Source organism: Episyrphus balteatus, chromosome 1, assembly GCF_945859705.1.
Source record: "Episyrphus balteatus chromosome 1, idEpiBalt1.1, whole genome shotgun sequence".
In the NCBI taxonomy this organism is placed as follows: Eukaryota; Metazoa; Arthropoda; class Insecta; order Diptera; family Syrphidae; genus Episyrphus; species Episyrphus balteatus.
In genome coordinates, this window is record NC_079134.1 from 131771622 (window position 1) to 131787757 (window position 16136).

General features: G+C 28.0%; 2 protein-coding genes across 8 annotated transcripts in view; both read left to right on the top strand.

Moving 5' to 3' along the window:
* The first annotated feature begins 7365 nt into the window (after positions 1–7365).
* On the top strand, positions 7366–9493 carry LOC129913229 (uncharacterized). Of its 6 annotated transcripts, none has more exons than XM_055991808.1 (2): positions 7366–7575; positions 9102–9493. In XM_055991808.1, the coding sequence occupies exon 2, from the start codon at positions 9223–9225 to the stop codon at positions 9382–9384; it is 162 nt and encodes a 53-aa protein (XP_055847783.1). In that variant the 5' UTR covers positions 7366–7575; positions 9102–9222; the 3' UTR covers positions 9385–9493. The 6 variants fall into 6 exon arrangements, with proteins under 6 accessions (XP_055847783.1, XP_055847799.1, XP_055847774.1 ...); XM_055991824.1 differs by having other exon boundaries at positions 7366–7556; XM_055991799.1 differs by lacking the exon at positions 7366–7575 and adding an exon at positions 7601–8475.
* A 363-nt stretch (positions 9494–9856) lies between these two features.
* LOC129913215 (putative uncharacterized protein DDB_G0286901) overlaps positions 9857–16136 on the top strand; it is a 57871-nt gene continuing 51591 nt past the window's right edge. For both annotated transcript variants that reach the window (XM_055991778.1, XM_055991784.1), the window contains exon 1: positions 9857–10217. In XM_055991778.1, coding sequence (XP_055847753.1) covers positions 10077–10217 — 141 coding nt within the window. In that variant the 5' untranslated portion in view covers positions 9857–10076. The remainder of the gene's footprint in view (positions 10218–16136) is intronic.

The following is a 16136-nucleotide window of genomic DNA, read 5'->3' on the forward strand; positions in this document are numbered from 1 at the left end:
GTCTTACAAACTGTGACACTGGAGGCCTTAGTAAAGGGTGATGGAAAATTGTATACAGAAAAAAAAAAAAATCTTCAATTGCAGATTTCATTTAAATTCTTTCTCCACTTGTGCACACATATAGTATATAGATTTTTATCATTTATTATTGCTCTCGACCGTTGATAGAAGATATACAATTTTGCTTGTCGCACGGCCATAAACAACTCAAAGCTTAATTGGCTCGTTTATTGATAATATTATGATGTTCTATTACAGTGATGGCAGACATTTTGTATGCGTAAAAAACTCGATTAAGGTCGCAAAAAAACATTGAAGCTCATTTCGTGCAAATGAGGTAGAAATTACCTTATTTACCTCGAAACAGGTTATCAAACCAAAATATTCTATAATTTGAGCCTTAACACTGTTTCCAAGGTTTAATGGTTTTCAAGAAATCGCTTTTCAAAATTGTTTAACTTTTTCGAAATCGAATATTTTTTTTTTTTTCGAACAAAGCAAATGTTTCTTCGTTAATATTTAAAATAAATGTTTGCCACCACTTCTTTCAAAAGATATACTCATAAAAGTTGTGCGAAAATATGTATAAATTGTCGGTCCAACATTGTTTGATAAATAAAATGTTGACCGAGAAACTTTCGCACGGAATGCGAACGTGGACATGAAGCTTCTTCCTACTTTGTATACAGTGTAGTAGTATGGCGACTTTATTTCGAACACATTTTGACACTTTGCTTGACCCTGGCCAGTCCAATAGACTCAAGTAAATTGAAAGCAATTTACTTCTGTAATTGTCCCAATCAAAAAAAGATAAAAAAAAAAATTCAAAAAAAAAGGAAAAAACAGTCAGAATAAAGAAGGCATATATGAGCTTAAATATAAGAAAACATGATGCTAATCAACTTCGTTAACACTTTTTTTTTTGCAAAGTTTTTTAGCACTATTGCCGCTACTCACTGGCGCTTGAGCGGAAATTTCAGCGAAGTACAATAATTTCAATGAAACTTTATTTTTTTTTTCAAGAGATGATAGTGACATATTTATATTTCTAACGGGCCTTTTAATTAGCTACAAGTAGCTATTGAGATTAATGACCAGAAAAGTTTAAACAAATAGTCTCATATATTGTTTCTAATAAAATCGACTCACTAATAATGACGTAGAGGGTGTGTGTTTTTAAACTTTGATGATGTTTATGTTTGACTTGAGATACCAGAGGTTAAGGCTTCTGATTAATCAAAAGAAGATCCAGCTATCAGAAGCAATTGACAAATTTATTTAACTGAATTGCTAGTACTTTGCCACAAAATGTTGATATACTCGTACATTGTAAATTGTTGTTTTTTTTTTTGCTGTAAATTATTATGAATTCAAGACTGTACAAACAAAAAGCATTTGATGGTGTGATATTTTCAATTAAACTGTTTACTATAGCAAAATTTGTTTGATAAAAGCTACGCCTTCGATAGCTTGACATTGGTAATGTGTCACTGTATAAATCATCGTTGATATGTCAAAAAAGTCAAATTGTTTTTACTTGGCATTGAGAATTTAGAAGTTTTTAATAATGATGACTTCTTCAGAAACGCCAAAGAACCCTGCTCTCTGGATAGATAGAACTACATTAAGCGTCAGCAATTTTGCAAGTGGTACTGCTGTCTGCCTAAACCTGAGCAACACATAAGATATCTTTAATATAAATGGTTACTCAAAGCCAAGGTAATCAGCTGGACCGCAGGCGGTGAGAGAGAACCATCATGATTTTTGGCCCAATGAAACCTTTATCGACTAAAACCACGTAATTTCATTTTTACTTGCAATATACATATACATCATAATATGTAGGTAGAAGTACTATAAAGCAGGTTAAGGATTCGTAAAAAAATCAAACTCGAGATGACACGCAGACATGACATTACTATGATAGAGAATGCGATTCTATCTGTCTGCAAAAATCTCGAGCTAAAGCCTTTACCGCAAGAGTGTTTTTTTTTCAAACTTAGTAGAACACAGTTTTGGTGTTCCTCTAGTGTGGAAAGTGAAATTTTATTTCGAACCAAAACTAACGGCACCTGCCATATACGAGTTACCAAAAAAGAAAAGTCGTTCCTTTAAAATAAAAAAAAACATTTTTTTAGCCCATTTTAACTGTATCCGTTTCAATTTTTTGATATTCCACTTTTTCGTAAATGACTAAGATCACTTCAATCTATAGTGTACAAAAGCATGGAAGCATTCGTAAAATATTTTTTTTTTAAACAAATAAAGCTTTGTATTAAAAACAAAACATTTTTTCTTTTGAAACTATATTTTTTTTAAAAAAGTGGATACATTTTTTGAATTTCGGTTTTAAGTGTTTGCAAACTTGAATATAATGTTTTTTAATAGTTCTCAAGATATTCAGATTTTTTTTATACAAGATTGGTATACTTCGTTTGGTGATCAAAACCATTAAAAAGATATTTATAAAATTCTTTAAAAATCACATTACAATGCTGTGGACACAACACACAATCAATGACAAAGTCGTGTTAGGAAAAAAGAAGAAATGAAATCTAATACTGCTTTCTATTTTAAAGTCTACATTTGTTTAATTTTTAAACTAACTAATTTTTAAACTTAACTAAAAGTAAATATTAAAATTTAAAACCACCTAGATCGAGTTAAAAATTCGAAGCATTATACTGAAACTAATTCAGTTCAGCATAAATAATACAGTCATGCTCTTTTACATTCACTTCCATCTTAAATTAATTATTATTATTATTATGAAAGTTTTAGACGTTTGTTTTCATTTTTTTAAAGGTTATGCCAATTCTCTTCTCGATTTTCGATTCTTAGGCCGAACTTTCCTTCCACCGAGAGCGACAGAAACACTACTGAAGACTGAATGAGTTATTGTTTCAGAAAACAACTAAGAAGTAAACTTCTACTCAGCAAACTTTTTTGGCTAAACGTCAAAACCATTTCCAAAATATCTGATTCAGTTCTACTTGGCAATCAGCAAGGTACAGATTGAGAAGAATTCTTTTCCATTTTCCATTGTATTATATCACAGTACACATAATAAGGTAATATCTTCCGAACGTTGTCAAAATTTGATTGTCAAGAATGGGCACCAATCTGTCAGGTCGCCCACTATTTTTATATTTCAATCGCAGTAAACAGGAAATTTGTTTTTGTGTTAATTTATAAAATGTCATTTGAAAAAATAATTAATTGAAAAATAACAAATTTGGTCGAATATTGTTAAAAAATTAGTGGTGTGAGTGGTTTTTCGGTTTTAAAACAATTAAGAATTACAGTAGCTGACATTGGTCGCTAAATTGTCATGTTTTGACAATTTGGCGACCAAAGTCAGCTTGGTATTACCTTTTTATGTGTACTGTGGTATTATATTATTTTTTAGTATATCTTATGTCAAATTTAAAATATAATTATGAAAATATAATGTTTGAACAAATTGATATTGGGTCATTAGCTTTTTAACGTTTTATTTTATATCATAATTACAATGACAAAGCACACACCCACAGTTGAAATATTAAAATATCGTCGCGTGGCAAAAGCCGAAATTCGAGGATTTTCAGAAGAGCGTTTTAAAGTATTAGTGAAAATTGACAACTAGACTTACACAAAAAGAGGTAAGAAAGTGCCGATAACACAGGTTGATATAGTTTTTATTTAGGATTTTGTCTGTTTATAATTTTAATAGGTATTAGTACCAAGACTACACAATGCATTTTTATAAAAAAATTAGTTACTTTCATCTTTTTTGTGACGTATTCCAAGTTCATTTGCTATTTTGTTCTTCAGTATGTAAATACGGCCTGAACGTTGGGCGCCATTTCCAATTTCACTTAAAATATTTTTATTGATAGTTGATCAAATCTTCGGTATTGATTTTTAATTTAAGTCTTAATGTGCGATTTTAAAATGGCTCAGATTTATTGAGGCGCAAATTTAAATTTAGCTAATAAGAAAATCATAGCCTAATTGACACTTCATTTGATTATAAACGTACAATATACTCATTCAGCCTGTCTGTCTAACTTGTGAATTAAATAAACAAAAACAAATTTTTTTCTGTAATAATATTATTAATAATAATAAGCTTTCTTAAAAGATCCAAGTGTGTTTTGTGCTAAAACCCCATTAGAACCTCAACCTACTACCAAACCACGTAATCAATTGTACTTTATTTACACAACAAACTTATAAACAAAATCCCCTACTAATTCATAACACATTCCATTTAAACAAACTACAGTAGAAAAAAAATATTCGTTAGTCAATGGAACTATCAAGATAAACCGAAGTAACACAACAACAACAAAAAGTAGTATTATCGTTCTATCGGAATCCAAAGAAAATCAAACAAAACAGGAACTTAAACGATAATGTGTTTTTGTATTATTTTTTTTTCTCTGCTTCTTTTCATCTTAAAGATATACAACACCTCCAACAGGTACTTGGTGTTTCTTATTTAAATATTTATTATTAAATCTACCTGTTTTAGTTAAGTGACAGAAGAAAAAAAAAATATAATATAAATTGAGAGATTTACTCTCCGAATTTTTCATACAGAGGCTTAGCTTATATACAACATTTTCTTGTCTCTCTATCTCTCTCTCAAAAGTAAACAATTTTAAATAAAGTTAATCATTAATTTTAATTTTACCAATCCTAGACTAGCGAATGTTTTGAATGTATATGTAGGAGCGTATTACGATGCAAAAATGATATAGAAAAGCCATGTTCAAATACAAATGCAGTCAAATAACCCATTCATAGATAGTGCTCTTAATTGAATTCTGGACTGCACTTTTAATGAATATAATAGGAGTGTCAGATCAGTGCTGCCGAAAAGTACTAGTTAAATAGTAGTATATATTAATTTTTTAAAGAATTACCTTGTTTCTTAAAATTTGAAAAAAAAAATTGTATGTGAAAAAGTTGTGTAGTCGATTTTTTTCATTGACTTTTTTTTCTAAAAACAATAAAAAAAAAATAATGAATGAAATATTGATAAGCCTCTGATAAAAATGATAATGATGAGCCTTTTTTGACAAAGTAGCACCAACTCGAAAAAATTGTACAGCGAGATATTAAAAGAAATGAACGTTTGAAACAAATGGACGGTATAACGAAAACCAGACCAGTAATAATAATTTTTATCAAAAAAACAAAACTGACTTCCATGGATCAAAACTATATTTTTTTGTTTTTTTTTTTCTCATAGTTTCTATAAAAATAACTGGAAGAAATTGAAATGGAACCACACTGCAGGCACTTCACTTCATTTAGTCCAAAGTTATGCGGTAGCAATCATTGAAAAAAAAAAAAAAAATACAGACGAATTGAATACCTCCTTTTTGTAACAGGCTGATTTTTGGTATGCAGGTAGATAGTAAAGTGCATTACAATTTGTGAAAAGTCCTGATGTATGTTTTGTCAGTAAGGGTCGTTATAGAAGGTATAGGTCAGAAAAATGTATATCTTTAAACAAGGAACTTTTGGACAGAAAAATATTTTCCACAAACCTGCAACTGAGCTAATGGGACAATTTGAAATATTGTTTTTTCTTAACGCGGAGTGCTACAAGAAAACTTATACAAAAACTTTAACTCAAATTATTTCAGGACTTTTCACAGATTGTAAGCCAACATTAGATCAATACCTGACTGATGCAACATTTCATACCAAATTTATTTAACTTTTAATTTATAAAAATTAGTTTAAAAAAAAAACGGTTCTAACGATTTGGATTTTTTTAGTAAGTTTGTATTTTTTTAATTAAGCAACTTGAATTCTTAAGCAAGCTCGTGCATTTTGTTATTTTGGGAACGAGTCGTTATTTTTCAAGCTTCATGCCCGAAATCCAGAATTGGGTTTGCAGAGTTTTGAATTTACAGAATTTTAAAATACTTAGATATGGGATACAGAATTTTGGAAATTTTGGACCATACAGAATTCCCCAACGCTATTTAAATAAACTCTTTTAAATCTTGATTATATCATACTAATTGCATTGCAAACCTTTTATAGAGTTGAAAGAAGAATTAATTTAAATAGTTAAATATAATATTTGGGAACGGGTCGTATTCTGTATCTGAATAAAAAATTCTGTATGAACATAATTATTCTGTACCTATATCATTATTTTGAATATTATTATTCTGTTTTTCAAAATTCTGCATATCTATTTTTCTGTTTTTTTTTTTTTTTTTTTGGAATTCTGTATATTCCAAACCTATACATTTTTATTTTGCCTGTTGAACAATTTGTATTCAATCAATAAATTAAGTATAACAGTGTTTATGAGCCGTTTGGTAAAACGAAACTTAAGGATTTATGTCGTACATAAAACCCTATGTGGCAGTTCACGTAGAGAAAAAAATACTGGATAAGAGTTTATGTTCTACATAAATATTTAAGTTTCGTTGCAGCAAATGACCTAAAACCCCTTACAAAAAAGAGAAAAAACAAATAAATATTACGGCTATTTGTTTATCAAAACAATTTTTTTTTGGAATACAGAATTTCGAAATCCAGAATTTTGTATTTCCGAATTTTAGAGTACAGAATTTTAAAAATAAGAATTTTGAATTTACAGAATTTTAAAATACAGAATTTTGGAATCCAAATTTTGACACATACAAAATTTCGACCCCAGCCCATAGTATTTTCTTCTGATAGTGTATCAATGTAATACTCGGTAGCCATCGACATCGACAATCGAAATTCCATCTTTTACTTGTAGCTTCTCAATGAAGTATACATTTTAAATTCTAGTCATTGGTTTGACAGTTTTCCATGACACATGAATACCTTGTTTTATCATTTCAAACAACAAATAATAATTTTTTTTTTTACAGAAGTAACAATATTTAATTTCAAAGGGGGTCACTGTGGTGTATGTGTAACATTTTTTTTTTTTTACACATTTTCTATTGCTAAACAAATAATGAATATAGTTGAACTTAACTAGTCAGTAATTGATTAGTGGTCAGTGATCTCATTTAATGCCACGGAATTATTATTATTGATATCACAAGTAATAATCTTAGTTAGAGTTTAAAATTCGACAGCACTGATGTGATCAATTTAACAACCAATACCAAACCAGTAAACCCATAAGAACTTATCTCAACAAAAAAAAAAAACCTGATACCACACAGAAGAGAGAGAAAAGTCAGTCACAGTGAAGACAGTGTAGTTTTTAACAGGTCCCCGTCCCATCCAATCCAACCCACAACAACGCAACTGAAAATACATCCATACAAAAAAAAACATCTACGCGTATGGTATTTGGCTGCAGTAATAATGCTGTGGCTTTATTTTTAAGAGTAAAAAACGTAGTTTGGTCACCAACTATACTAGCAATCAGTTACTTGTTAGCCTGTGACGATATCACAACGTTGTTTTTTTTTTCTATAATTCAAAACATATTCGCTAAGAATTTATTGAATCCAATCCAATATTACAAAAAAAAAAAATCCCCTATCTTTGTTATTCAAAATTACAATAATTTTGTTACAAAACAAAAACAAAAAGTACCTAAACTTGATCAAAGTAAAGCTCACCAATTCTCTAAAAGGGATTTTTTTGAATTTTTTTTCGTTCTACAATCTAAGTTTACTTCTATCTTTATATTTCAACTTCAGATCTATCTGAGCTTTTCGCGGGTGGTAGCAACGCGGCGCTTCGCTGGTATAACCACCACAAACACGACCACAGCAACGACGCGACAACAACAACAACAACGTTGACGACGACGGCCATTGATCACCGCGCCGCGCTGATTGTTAATAATTGTTCTACTGATCGTGTTGCTGCTCACTTGATCGTTTAAGCGTTTGTATCGTTTGTGTTCCTTGGGGCACTATATTATTCGTTTGTTCGTTTGTATCTACATAAACATTATTGTCGTTTGATTGTCATCTTCGTTGGGTTTTCGCGAAATCTTATAGGGTCTCTGCATCTACACTATAATAACTACACTATAAAATATATGTATCTTTTCCCTGGGGGCAGAAAAGATACTTCTTGGTGTGTCGTTTAGTTTCGATTTGAATAGTAGGTACTCCTTTCGTCTTATAGTGCGCTCGTATATCTTGGTGGCGGTTCTGTGCGATTCATGTCGTTGTTTTTTTTTAATGTTTCTTTGAATTTTTTTCTTTAAAAATTTAAAAAAAAATTGATGTTAAAAAAAAATATTAAATAAATTCTTGATCGATATCAGGGCGAAAAAATTCATTTCAAATTCATTGTTATTTTAACCTCGAAAGCGGTTGCTACAGCCTAGGCTTTGTTTTTAACCAACTCACTAAAAATGCTGTCTTCGTATCGCTATGCGAAGCATTGCTTCGTTCTAAAATTGCTCCTCTGATGTGAATGATAATAAAAAAAAAAAAAAAAAATACAAAAAGATTTATTTCCTCTTCCAATAATCAATAATTTTTTTTAATAACGGTAGATATTATCACTATCATATATTAGTTCATCAACATATTTTTTTTCTTCTTTCTTTCTGTTTTGTTTCTTTCTAATTAGTGATCTTATAAAAAAATAAAAAAATACAAAACAAAAAAAAAATTAAAACAAACAAAATTCCTTAAAAATAAATAAAACAAACAAAACTTCGAAATCGACGATAAAATAAAAAAAAATAATAAAAACAAAGTGTTAAAAAAAACTGTTGTACATAATACAACTGTGTTAAAAAAATTTGTGAGATTTTTTTTTCTTTTTATATTTAATAAAATTAATTAAATATTATTTACTTGATTGGTTTTTTGTATCAATCTTTTCGATTAGAAGTGTTTGCGCTCTCGTGAAGTTCAAAACTCTGTCATCGTTTTTACGCTCGTCGTCGCTAAGTCCATTATTATCTCTCTTCTCTTATCAGTTAAAGAAAATACAACAAAAAAAAAATATTACACTTTGTCTGAAAGTTTAATCAAATCATAATAAAATTATTATCATCATCTCTCTCAAGTAGTGTTTTTTTGATTTTATACTATATAAAAAAAAATTAACATCAAGGAAAAACAGAAGAAAAAAAGATAGATTTTATTTTTATTTTCTGAATTTTACAGAGAAAATCGATCGACTTAATCATCATCACCATTCTACCCCAAAGGGAACAAATAATTAAATTTATGAAGACCATCTTCGAATAACAGTGACTTTATTTAAAAACTTATACCACAACAATAAATGGAGACAAGTCGTTATTTTTCAAATGAATGCAACCAAAGTTTTATGTGTATGATTAACAAAATGCTGCTTAAGGTAGAAAATACATTATTACGGAGCCATCGACAACGTGAAACAACTGGAATTAAAAAGCTGTATAATTCGTTCTTTGTATTATTTTAATTAATCGGAGACAAAAAGAAAAAACAGTTATTATAAATATAAAACTTTTAAAAAAATCAAAAATATAAAAAAAAATTCTTAATTTTTGGCGATAAAATAAAAAATAAAAGTTTGAAATCCCTCTTCTTCAAAAAACAAAACAAAAAGTGTCAAAATTAAAGATTCTATCTATACTCGTACTTAGAGAAATATATAAAAATCATATATTTCTTTAGTGATATAAAATTAAACAAAATAAATAATATATAATAAAAACCACTAAAAATAAATGTTAAACAATATCTAAAAAAAACACACACACAAATGTAATTCTAAACACAGTGCCTTATTAGTTCTACTATTCTAAGTGTTAAATATATCACAATTTAAATATTTAAATATATTATTTTACTCTCAAAATAAAATATGAAATGTGATTATATACAAAAAATATAATAAAAAAAAAAAATTGCACTATAATCTTCAATAAAACATATAAATTTAAACCTTCACAAAAAAAAAAAATAATAACGAGTGGGACATCATAAACTTTTCGCCACCAAGCTAAAAAAAATAATTATTAAGAGAAAAACTCAAACAGAATATAATAATAATTCAAGTAAAACCACACTTTTTGAATTAAGTCAAAAACTTCAATTAAAAACAACAATTTATAAGTTTTTGGCGGTGTAAAAAAAACATCGGGGACACGAATGGCTCTATCGTGTCTTTCGCATCCAAATTTCACGGATTTACAAACATTTCTAGATCCAATACGTTCTTCTTTCGATTTTTCAACAATAAATAACGATCAAATGGAATACCATAACAATAATAGTACAGCAATAAATCAAGTAAGTAAATTTATATAAATGTTTGCAATAAGTTTATTGATCTCTTAGATTTTAAATCAATAAATCGAAAAGAAGATAATATGCATTGCAATTTTTTTCTCTTTGATAGTTAAAGCTTGGCACTTTCTTTTTCAAATCAGTAGATATCGAGTTTATAATAGGCGTATTTTTTCTACAACTCAGTAGCTACTCATTTTTTTATTTTATTCGAAAAACAATAAAAAAAATAAAAAATACTTATGTCGTTTTCGATTGGTTTCACTCAAGAATTGACTCATTCTGAAATCGAATGGAACAGGTCAAATCGCTTCCACTCAATTCTATCTTTTTTATTTTTCTGCAATTTCAATTGTCAAATATTTGCATAATTTTTTTTTCTTGAAAACCAAAGTTCTGGTGTTAGAGTTGGAAAATTATGAATTATTATTCGAAGAAAATGTTAATTTATCCATTAATGTATCCATTTTTGATTTGTAATTAATTTAAATTTCAAAAAAACAATAAGTTGAATGAAAAACCAAAAACACAGATTGAGTGTTTTTATTTTGACATTTGAGTGAATTCTGATTTGAATTCTGTTTTGAAATCAAGAAGAGAATTTTTATTCTGAGAAGCGTTCTGCCTGTCAAACTCGGGCGAATAAAACACTTTCAGAAGGCTTCGGAATGATTCCAGACGCTTCCGGAGAGACAATCGAAAACGCCATTACTTGTGTAATTTTTATTATTGTTTTGCGAATAAAATCAAAAATGAGTAGCAACTGAGTAATACAAAAAAACACGCCTAATATTAGTTCCTGTCATAAGTAGACTTTGAATTTTGTAAGTCCCTTTCTAAAAAAAGATTCAATTTTGAAAGAAATCCATTATTTTTTTCTATTCTCAGATTTTCCCATAAAATTGTGAATCAAACAGTTCTATTTGGATTAGGTTTTTTTTATAAACCATAATATTTATTTTTATCTATAATTTTTGACAGGTTTTTAAATAAATAAATAAAAGCTTAAATATTAATTTGAAAAGGTTTGCTAATTTGATAAATTCGCAAATTTATAGTGCGATTTTTATTTTTTGCTAACAAAAATTGATTAATGTTAATCATAACATCGATCAAAGTTGTCACCTAAAAAAATATTAATATGTAATAATTGATTTATTTTTTGAAAGCCTATATAATGTATGTGTTGATATTCATATATGTAACAAAGTATAGCTTTTATTTGTTAAAAAATCGTACATTATGTATATTTTGATTTTAAAAGTTCTTATGGAATTTGAATTATAATAATATAACACATAGGTACTCAACGTATCGTATTTTAAATAAAAATGTAAAAATATCGCCATTCTAAAAGTTGTCTTCGGTCAATAAACGAAAACAATTGTTTTCAAAAAGAAGTCTATTATCTCCCGTTTGTTTGGAAATGGATTTATTTTCTAAGCATTAAAGCACAAGGGCAGCACTTAAAATGTCATGCTTTAACTGTTTTATTTAACATAATACAATTTTTTATTTGGTTTAAATACACCTTAAATCAAAATAATAATTTTTGACCTAGAATGAATGAAAAATATTAAAGAAAAAAAAATTAAATAAAAAAATAATTTTAACATAGAACTTAGGTAATTGAAGTAAAAAACTTTTAATAACATTAATCTGGAAGACAACAAATTTCAAACTAAAAAAAAAAAACTCTAATCCGTACCATACAAATCTTAAGAACATACAAAACTAAATACATAAATTAAAAAAAAAATAAAGTATAGTTTTTTTTTTGTTTTTCTGCAAATTTTTTCGTGAGTTATGAAAAAATGAACATTGTATAAATATAATTCGCTTAAAAAAAATTTAGAATTTACCAAAAATATAATAATATAAAATTCATGATGCAGTCCCCTAAAATCCTCCTATTGAGTTTTCTTTTAACCATATTTAAAGTGCAAGACCAGGGAAGGAAGTTATTTTTTAATGCTGAATCTAATGAGACTAACGATGTCCTAACAAAACTACTTTTAAAAATTAACCCAATTACCAAGAGAGTTTTTTTTTTCAAATGTTAAAGTTGAAAAGGTGTTTTGTTTCGAGAGAAAAGATTTAATAACTTAAATAATTTTATTTTAGATTGAAGGAATTATGTTGTTCTAGGTTTAAGTGTATTTTTATGGAGAATTTTTCAAAAACATCCATTTTTATCACTAAGATTCAGGCTTTTTAAACTTAGGTCTTTAAATTCGCTTAAGCTATGTAGAATACGCATAAGTACCTTTGTTTTTTTAGAACCAAAATTTTAAGGATTTTTGAAGTGAAAACTTCTTTAGTATCGTAGTGATTTGAAACAAGATGAAACGAAAACGCGACACGACTTCAACTTGTTATAACTTTTTTGTTTGAATAGATAGATGAATGAAATTTGTACTGTAATTAAATAAATTATAATTGTACAAAATTTCAATTAACTTCATATTCAAAATTCGGAGATAACGGTAAAAAGATGTTATTTTAAAACACACGTTATATCTTGTGATCTAGTGCATATACAAATTTGATTTAACTTTAATACGCATGTTGATAACATAACCTTTTTTTTGATATATCACACATAACGTTACGTGCTCTACAAGTTACACAATCTTAAATTGAAAAAAATTTAAAAATACCTCAAAACACCTGTGGAGATCTGTTGGCGATGACCAGCTACCAGTAATCTTAGTCTGGAAATTCGACATGGTTGACTTTAAAAAATTTTAACTTCTCTTGTAGACATCTTTGAAATGAGATTGATACATCATATGAAATAATAAGCTTTCACATGGTATAAAATTTTTTATAGGTTGTCAAACAAAAAAATTGATTTAATAGCATGAGAACATAAAAATAAATGTTTTTTTTTGCTTTTTGGATGAAATTTCATCGAGTTTAAAAAATTCTAGCTCTTTTTGTAGATGTCTCATAGACTTGATCGATATATATATTTTGAGCTAAGACAATAAGCTTTCAGATGGTGTAGGTTGTTATAGGTTGTTAGGGAAGAAAATGGATTTAATAGCGTGAGAAGATAAAAATACGTGTTTTTTTCGCTTTTTTTTATGGAAATTGATCGAGTTCAAAAAATTCTAGCTCTTTTTGTAGATATCTCATAGACCTGATCGATATATATATTTTGAGCTTAGACAATAAGATAATATAAAATTTATATAGGGTTGTCATATAAAAAACATGGATTTGAAGGTGATAAAAAAAAAAATAGGTAGATTTTTTCTATTTATTTTTTGCAAGAAAAATGATTTTTTTAAGGTTTCACTTCTACCACGTGTGAATTGCACACATGATTTTTTTTTTCATATACAATTCATCTTTTAAGTACCTTTCGCTTAACTGCCTTCCCCGCTTAATTGCCTGTCTTTTCAAATACTTATAATTGAATTTACTTGCAAAATATTCTTTTAAGTACACATTTGAAACAAGTTTGAACTGTAAGAAAAACTTCGTTTCCTAAACCGCTCTAAAATTCAAAAATTTTACTAAAGGTAGAAATGAACTAGTTAGCTATTTTAAACTTTCAGAGTAATATTGTTTTGTGAAGATTAGGTATGTGTTTAGTAATCAAACATGTTTTTTTTTATTATTAAAGAGATATAGACATAAGTGCCTATGAGCACTTAAGCGGGTTCTTGTAAGTACCTTACCCGCTTTAGTGCCTATCAAAATGGGGCATTTAAGGTGAGGTACTTATACGGGTTTTACTGTAGTTACAAAGGACTGTTTACGTTTGTTGTATCGGGATACCTACCTTTGGTTTCATTCAATTTAGCTTCAAAAATAACCTTGAAATAATGTGTCAGATTGCATCAACATACATTTTTCAGCTCCTTTCTAATCTTGTACTATAAATACCGTTTGAATAAAAGAAACTCAATAATCTTAATACTCAAAGAATTACGTGAATAAATTATTTGGCAAAATTTATTTAAAACTGAATCAATGCGGGAAACTGTCTCTACCTATACATAATCTTCGACTAATCAACAATTCCAAAAGATTTCACCTTTATCAAATTAAGGACAGCAGAAACAACTGTTTTATTAATTTTGCACCTGTCATTGTGACAGAATTTTGTTGAGTTAACCATTATAAAATATGTAGGGTCTTTTCAGTCCTCTGAGCGTGAGTTTATTTTTCTTGAGATTATAATGGCTTATTTAATACTATTCAAAAATTCCGTCATTTAATAGGGTAAACAGGGGTAAAACGGAAAGATGAAATTTGGGCGAAAATCTAAACGCAAAGTTGTAGAGAGTTGATTTTTTTTGCTATAGATAGGTGAAAGATGAGGGAAAAAAATTAGGCGCCTAATACAGGTTTTTTTTTCAACACTCTGCGTTTTGAAATAAGAATTTTTGAAAAACACCTTGTTTTTTAGGGGTATTTTTGTGTAGTTTTTGATTTTTAGCTTTTTTTGGAGCATTCAAAAAATCTCAAACTTATAGGACATGTTGGTTTTGGACTTATGCATATCGTTCAGTGAGTTTTGACTGAATAACGGAAGAAACAAGTTTTTTTTTTTAAACACGTTTTTTGACCGTTTTTGACTGATTTTCATCGTTTTTTATCTTTATCTTTTTTTCTTGAATAGATACAGGAATAAAGTATAGTGAATAATGATAGACCATGACCATGACTAAATGTGTGCGAAGTTTCAATCATTTTCGTGAACACAATTTTGAGATAACGGTAAAATACAATTTTAGAATTCAACAGGTTAAAACTTTTGACCAAGAGCAGATAGAAATTTTATTAAACTTTTATGAGCATCCTGAAACAATTACCTTTTATTTGGTATATCACACATAACGGTAGACTAACTACAAGCTACACAATGTTAAATCAAGAAACTTGCGAAAAACCTCAAAACACCAGTGGAGATCTGTTGCCCCCCGAACAGCCAGTGTGGGAAGTACCGTAATATTATTCTGGAAATTCGACATGGTTGACTTTAAAAAATTCTAACTTCACTTCATACGTCATATGAAAGGTGAAATAATAAGCTTTCACATGGTATAAAATTTTTTTATAGGTTGTCAAACAAAAAAATTGATTCCATAGCGTGAGAACATAAAAATAAATGTTTTTTTTTGCTTTTTTTTAATGAAATTTGATCGAGTTCACAAAATTCTAGCTCTTTTTGTAGATGTCTCATAGACCTGATCGATATATATATTTTGAGCTTAGACAATAAGCTTTCAGATGGTAAAAATTTTTGTATAGGTTGTTAGGGAAAAAAATGGAATTAATGACGTGAGAAGATAAAAATTCATTTTTTTTTGCTTTTTTGATGAAAATGATTGTTTTCAATAAATTATTTTTTTAGAAATGGTTTTATTCTTAACCCTTTTGGACCCAGCGTTACTCTCATGTAACATTTTTTAAAAAATTTGTAAAAAATATTAAATTAAACAATTTTTTAGGTTACGATGGCTTAATTGAAAGATAATAATGCCTAGTTACTGGATTATTACAAAAAGTTAGTCAAATATCATACCTTTAGTTTTTTTTTTTATCGAGAAAGGGACTGAAATTCACATTTTTTTTTTTTCAAAAATTTTTTTTTGTATATATGATCATAATTTTGAAAAAAAAGATATAAAAAATGTTAATGCAGAAAGTGTTTTGTTTTTTTGCTTAGAAGAAGTAGCATACATTATTGTCTCATAAAAAGTTATTTTCTCAGTTCTCCGACTTTTTTTGGTGGTCATAGGCAGTGCATGTTACTTACATGTATGTAACGTGAGAAAAACACATTAGTTTTGCTATTTATTATTTTGGAAAATAACTTTTTGCTATTCATATTTCTTAGTTGTGATGTTTTTGAACATTTTTTAATATTGATTTTCATAGCTTGGGTTCGAAAGGGTTAAGAAG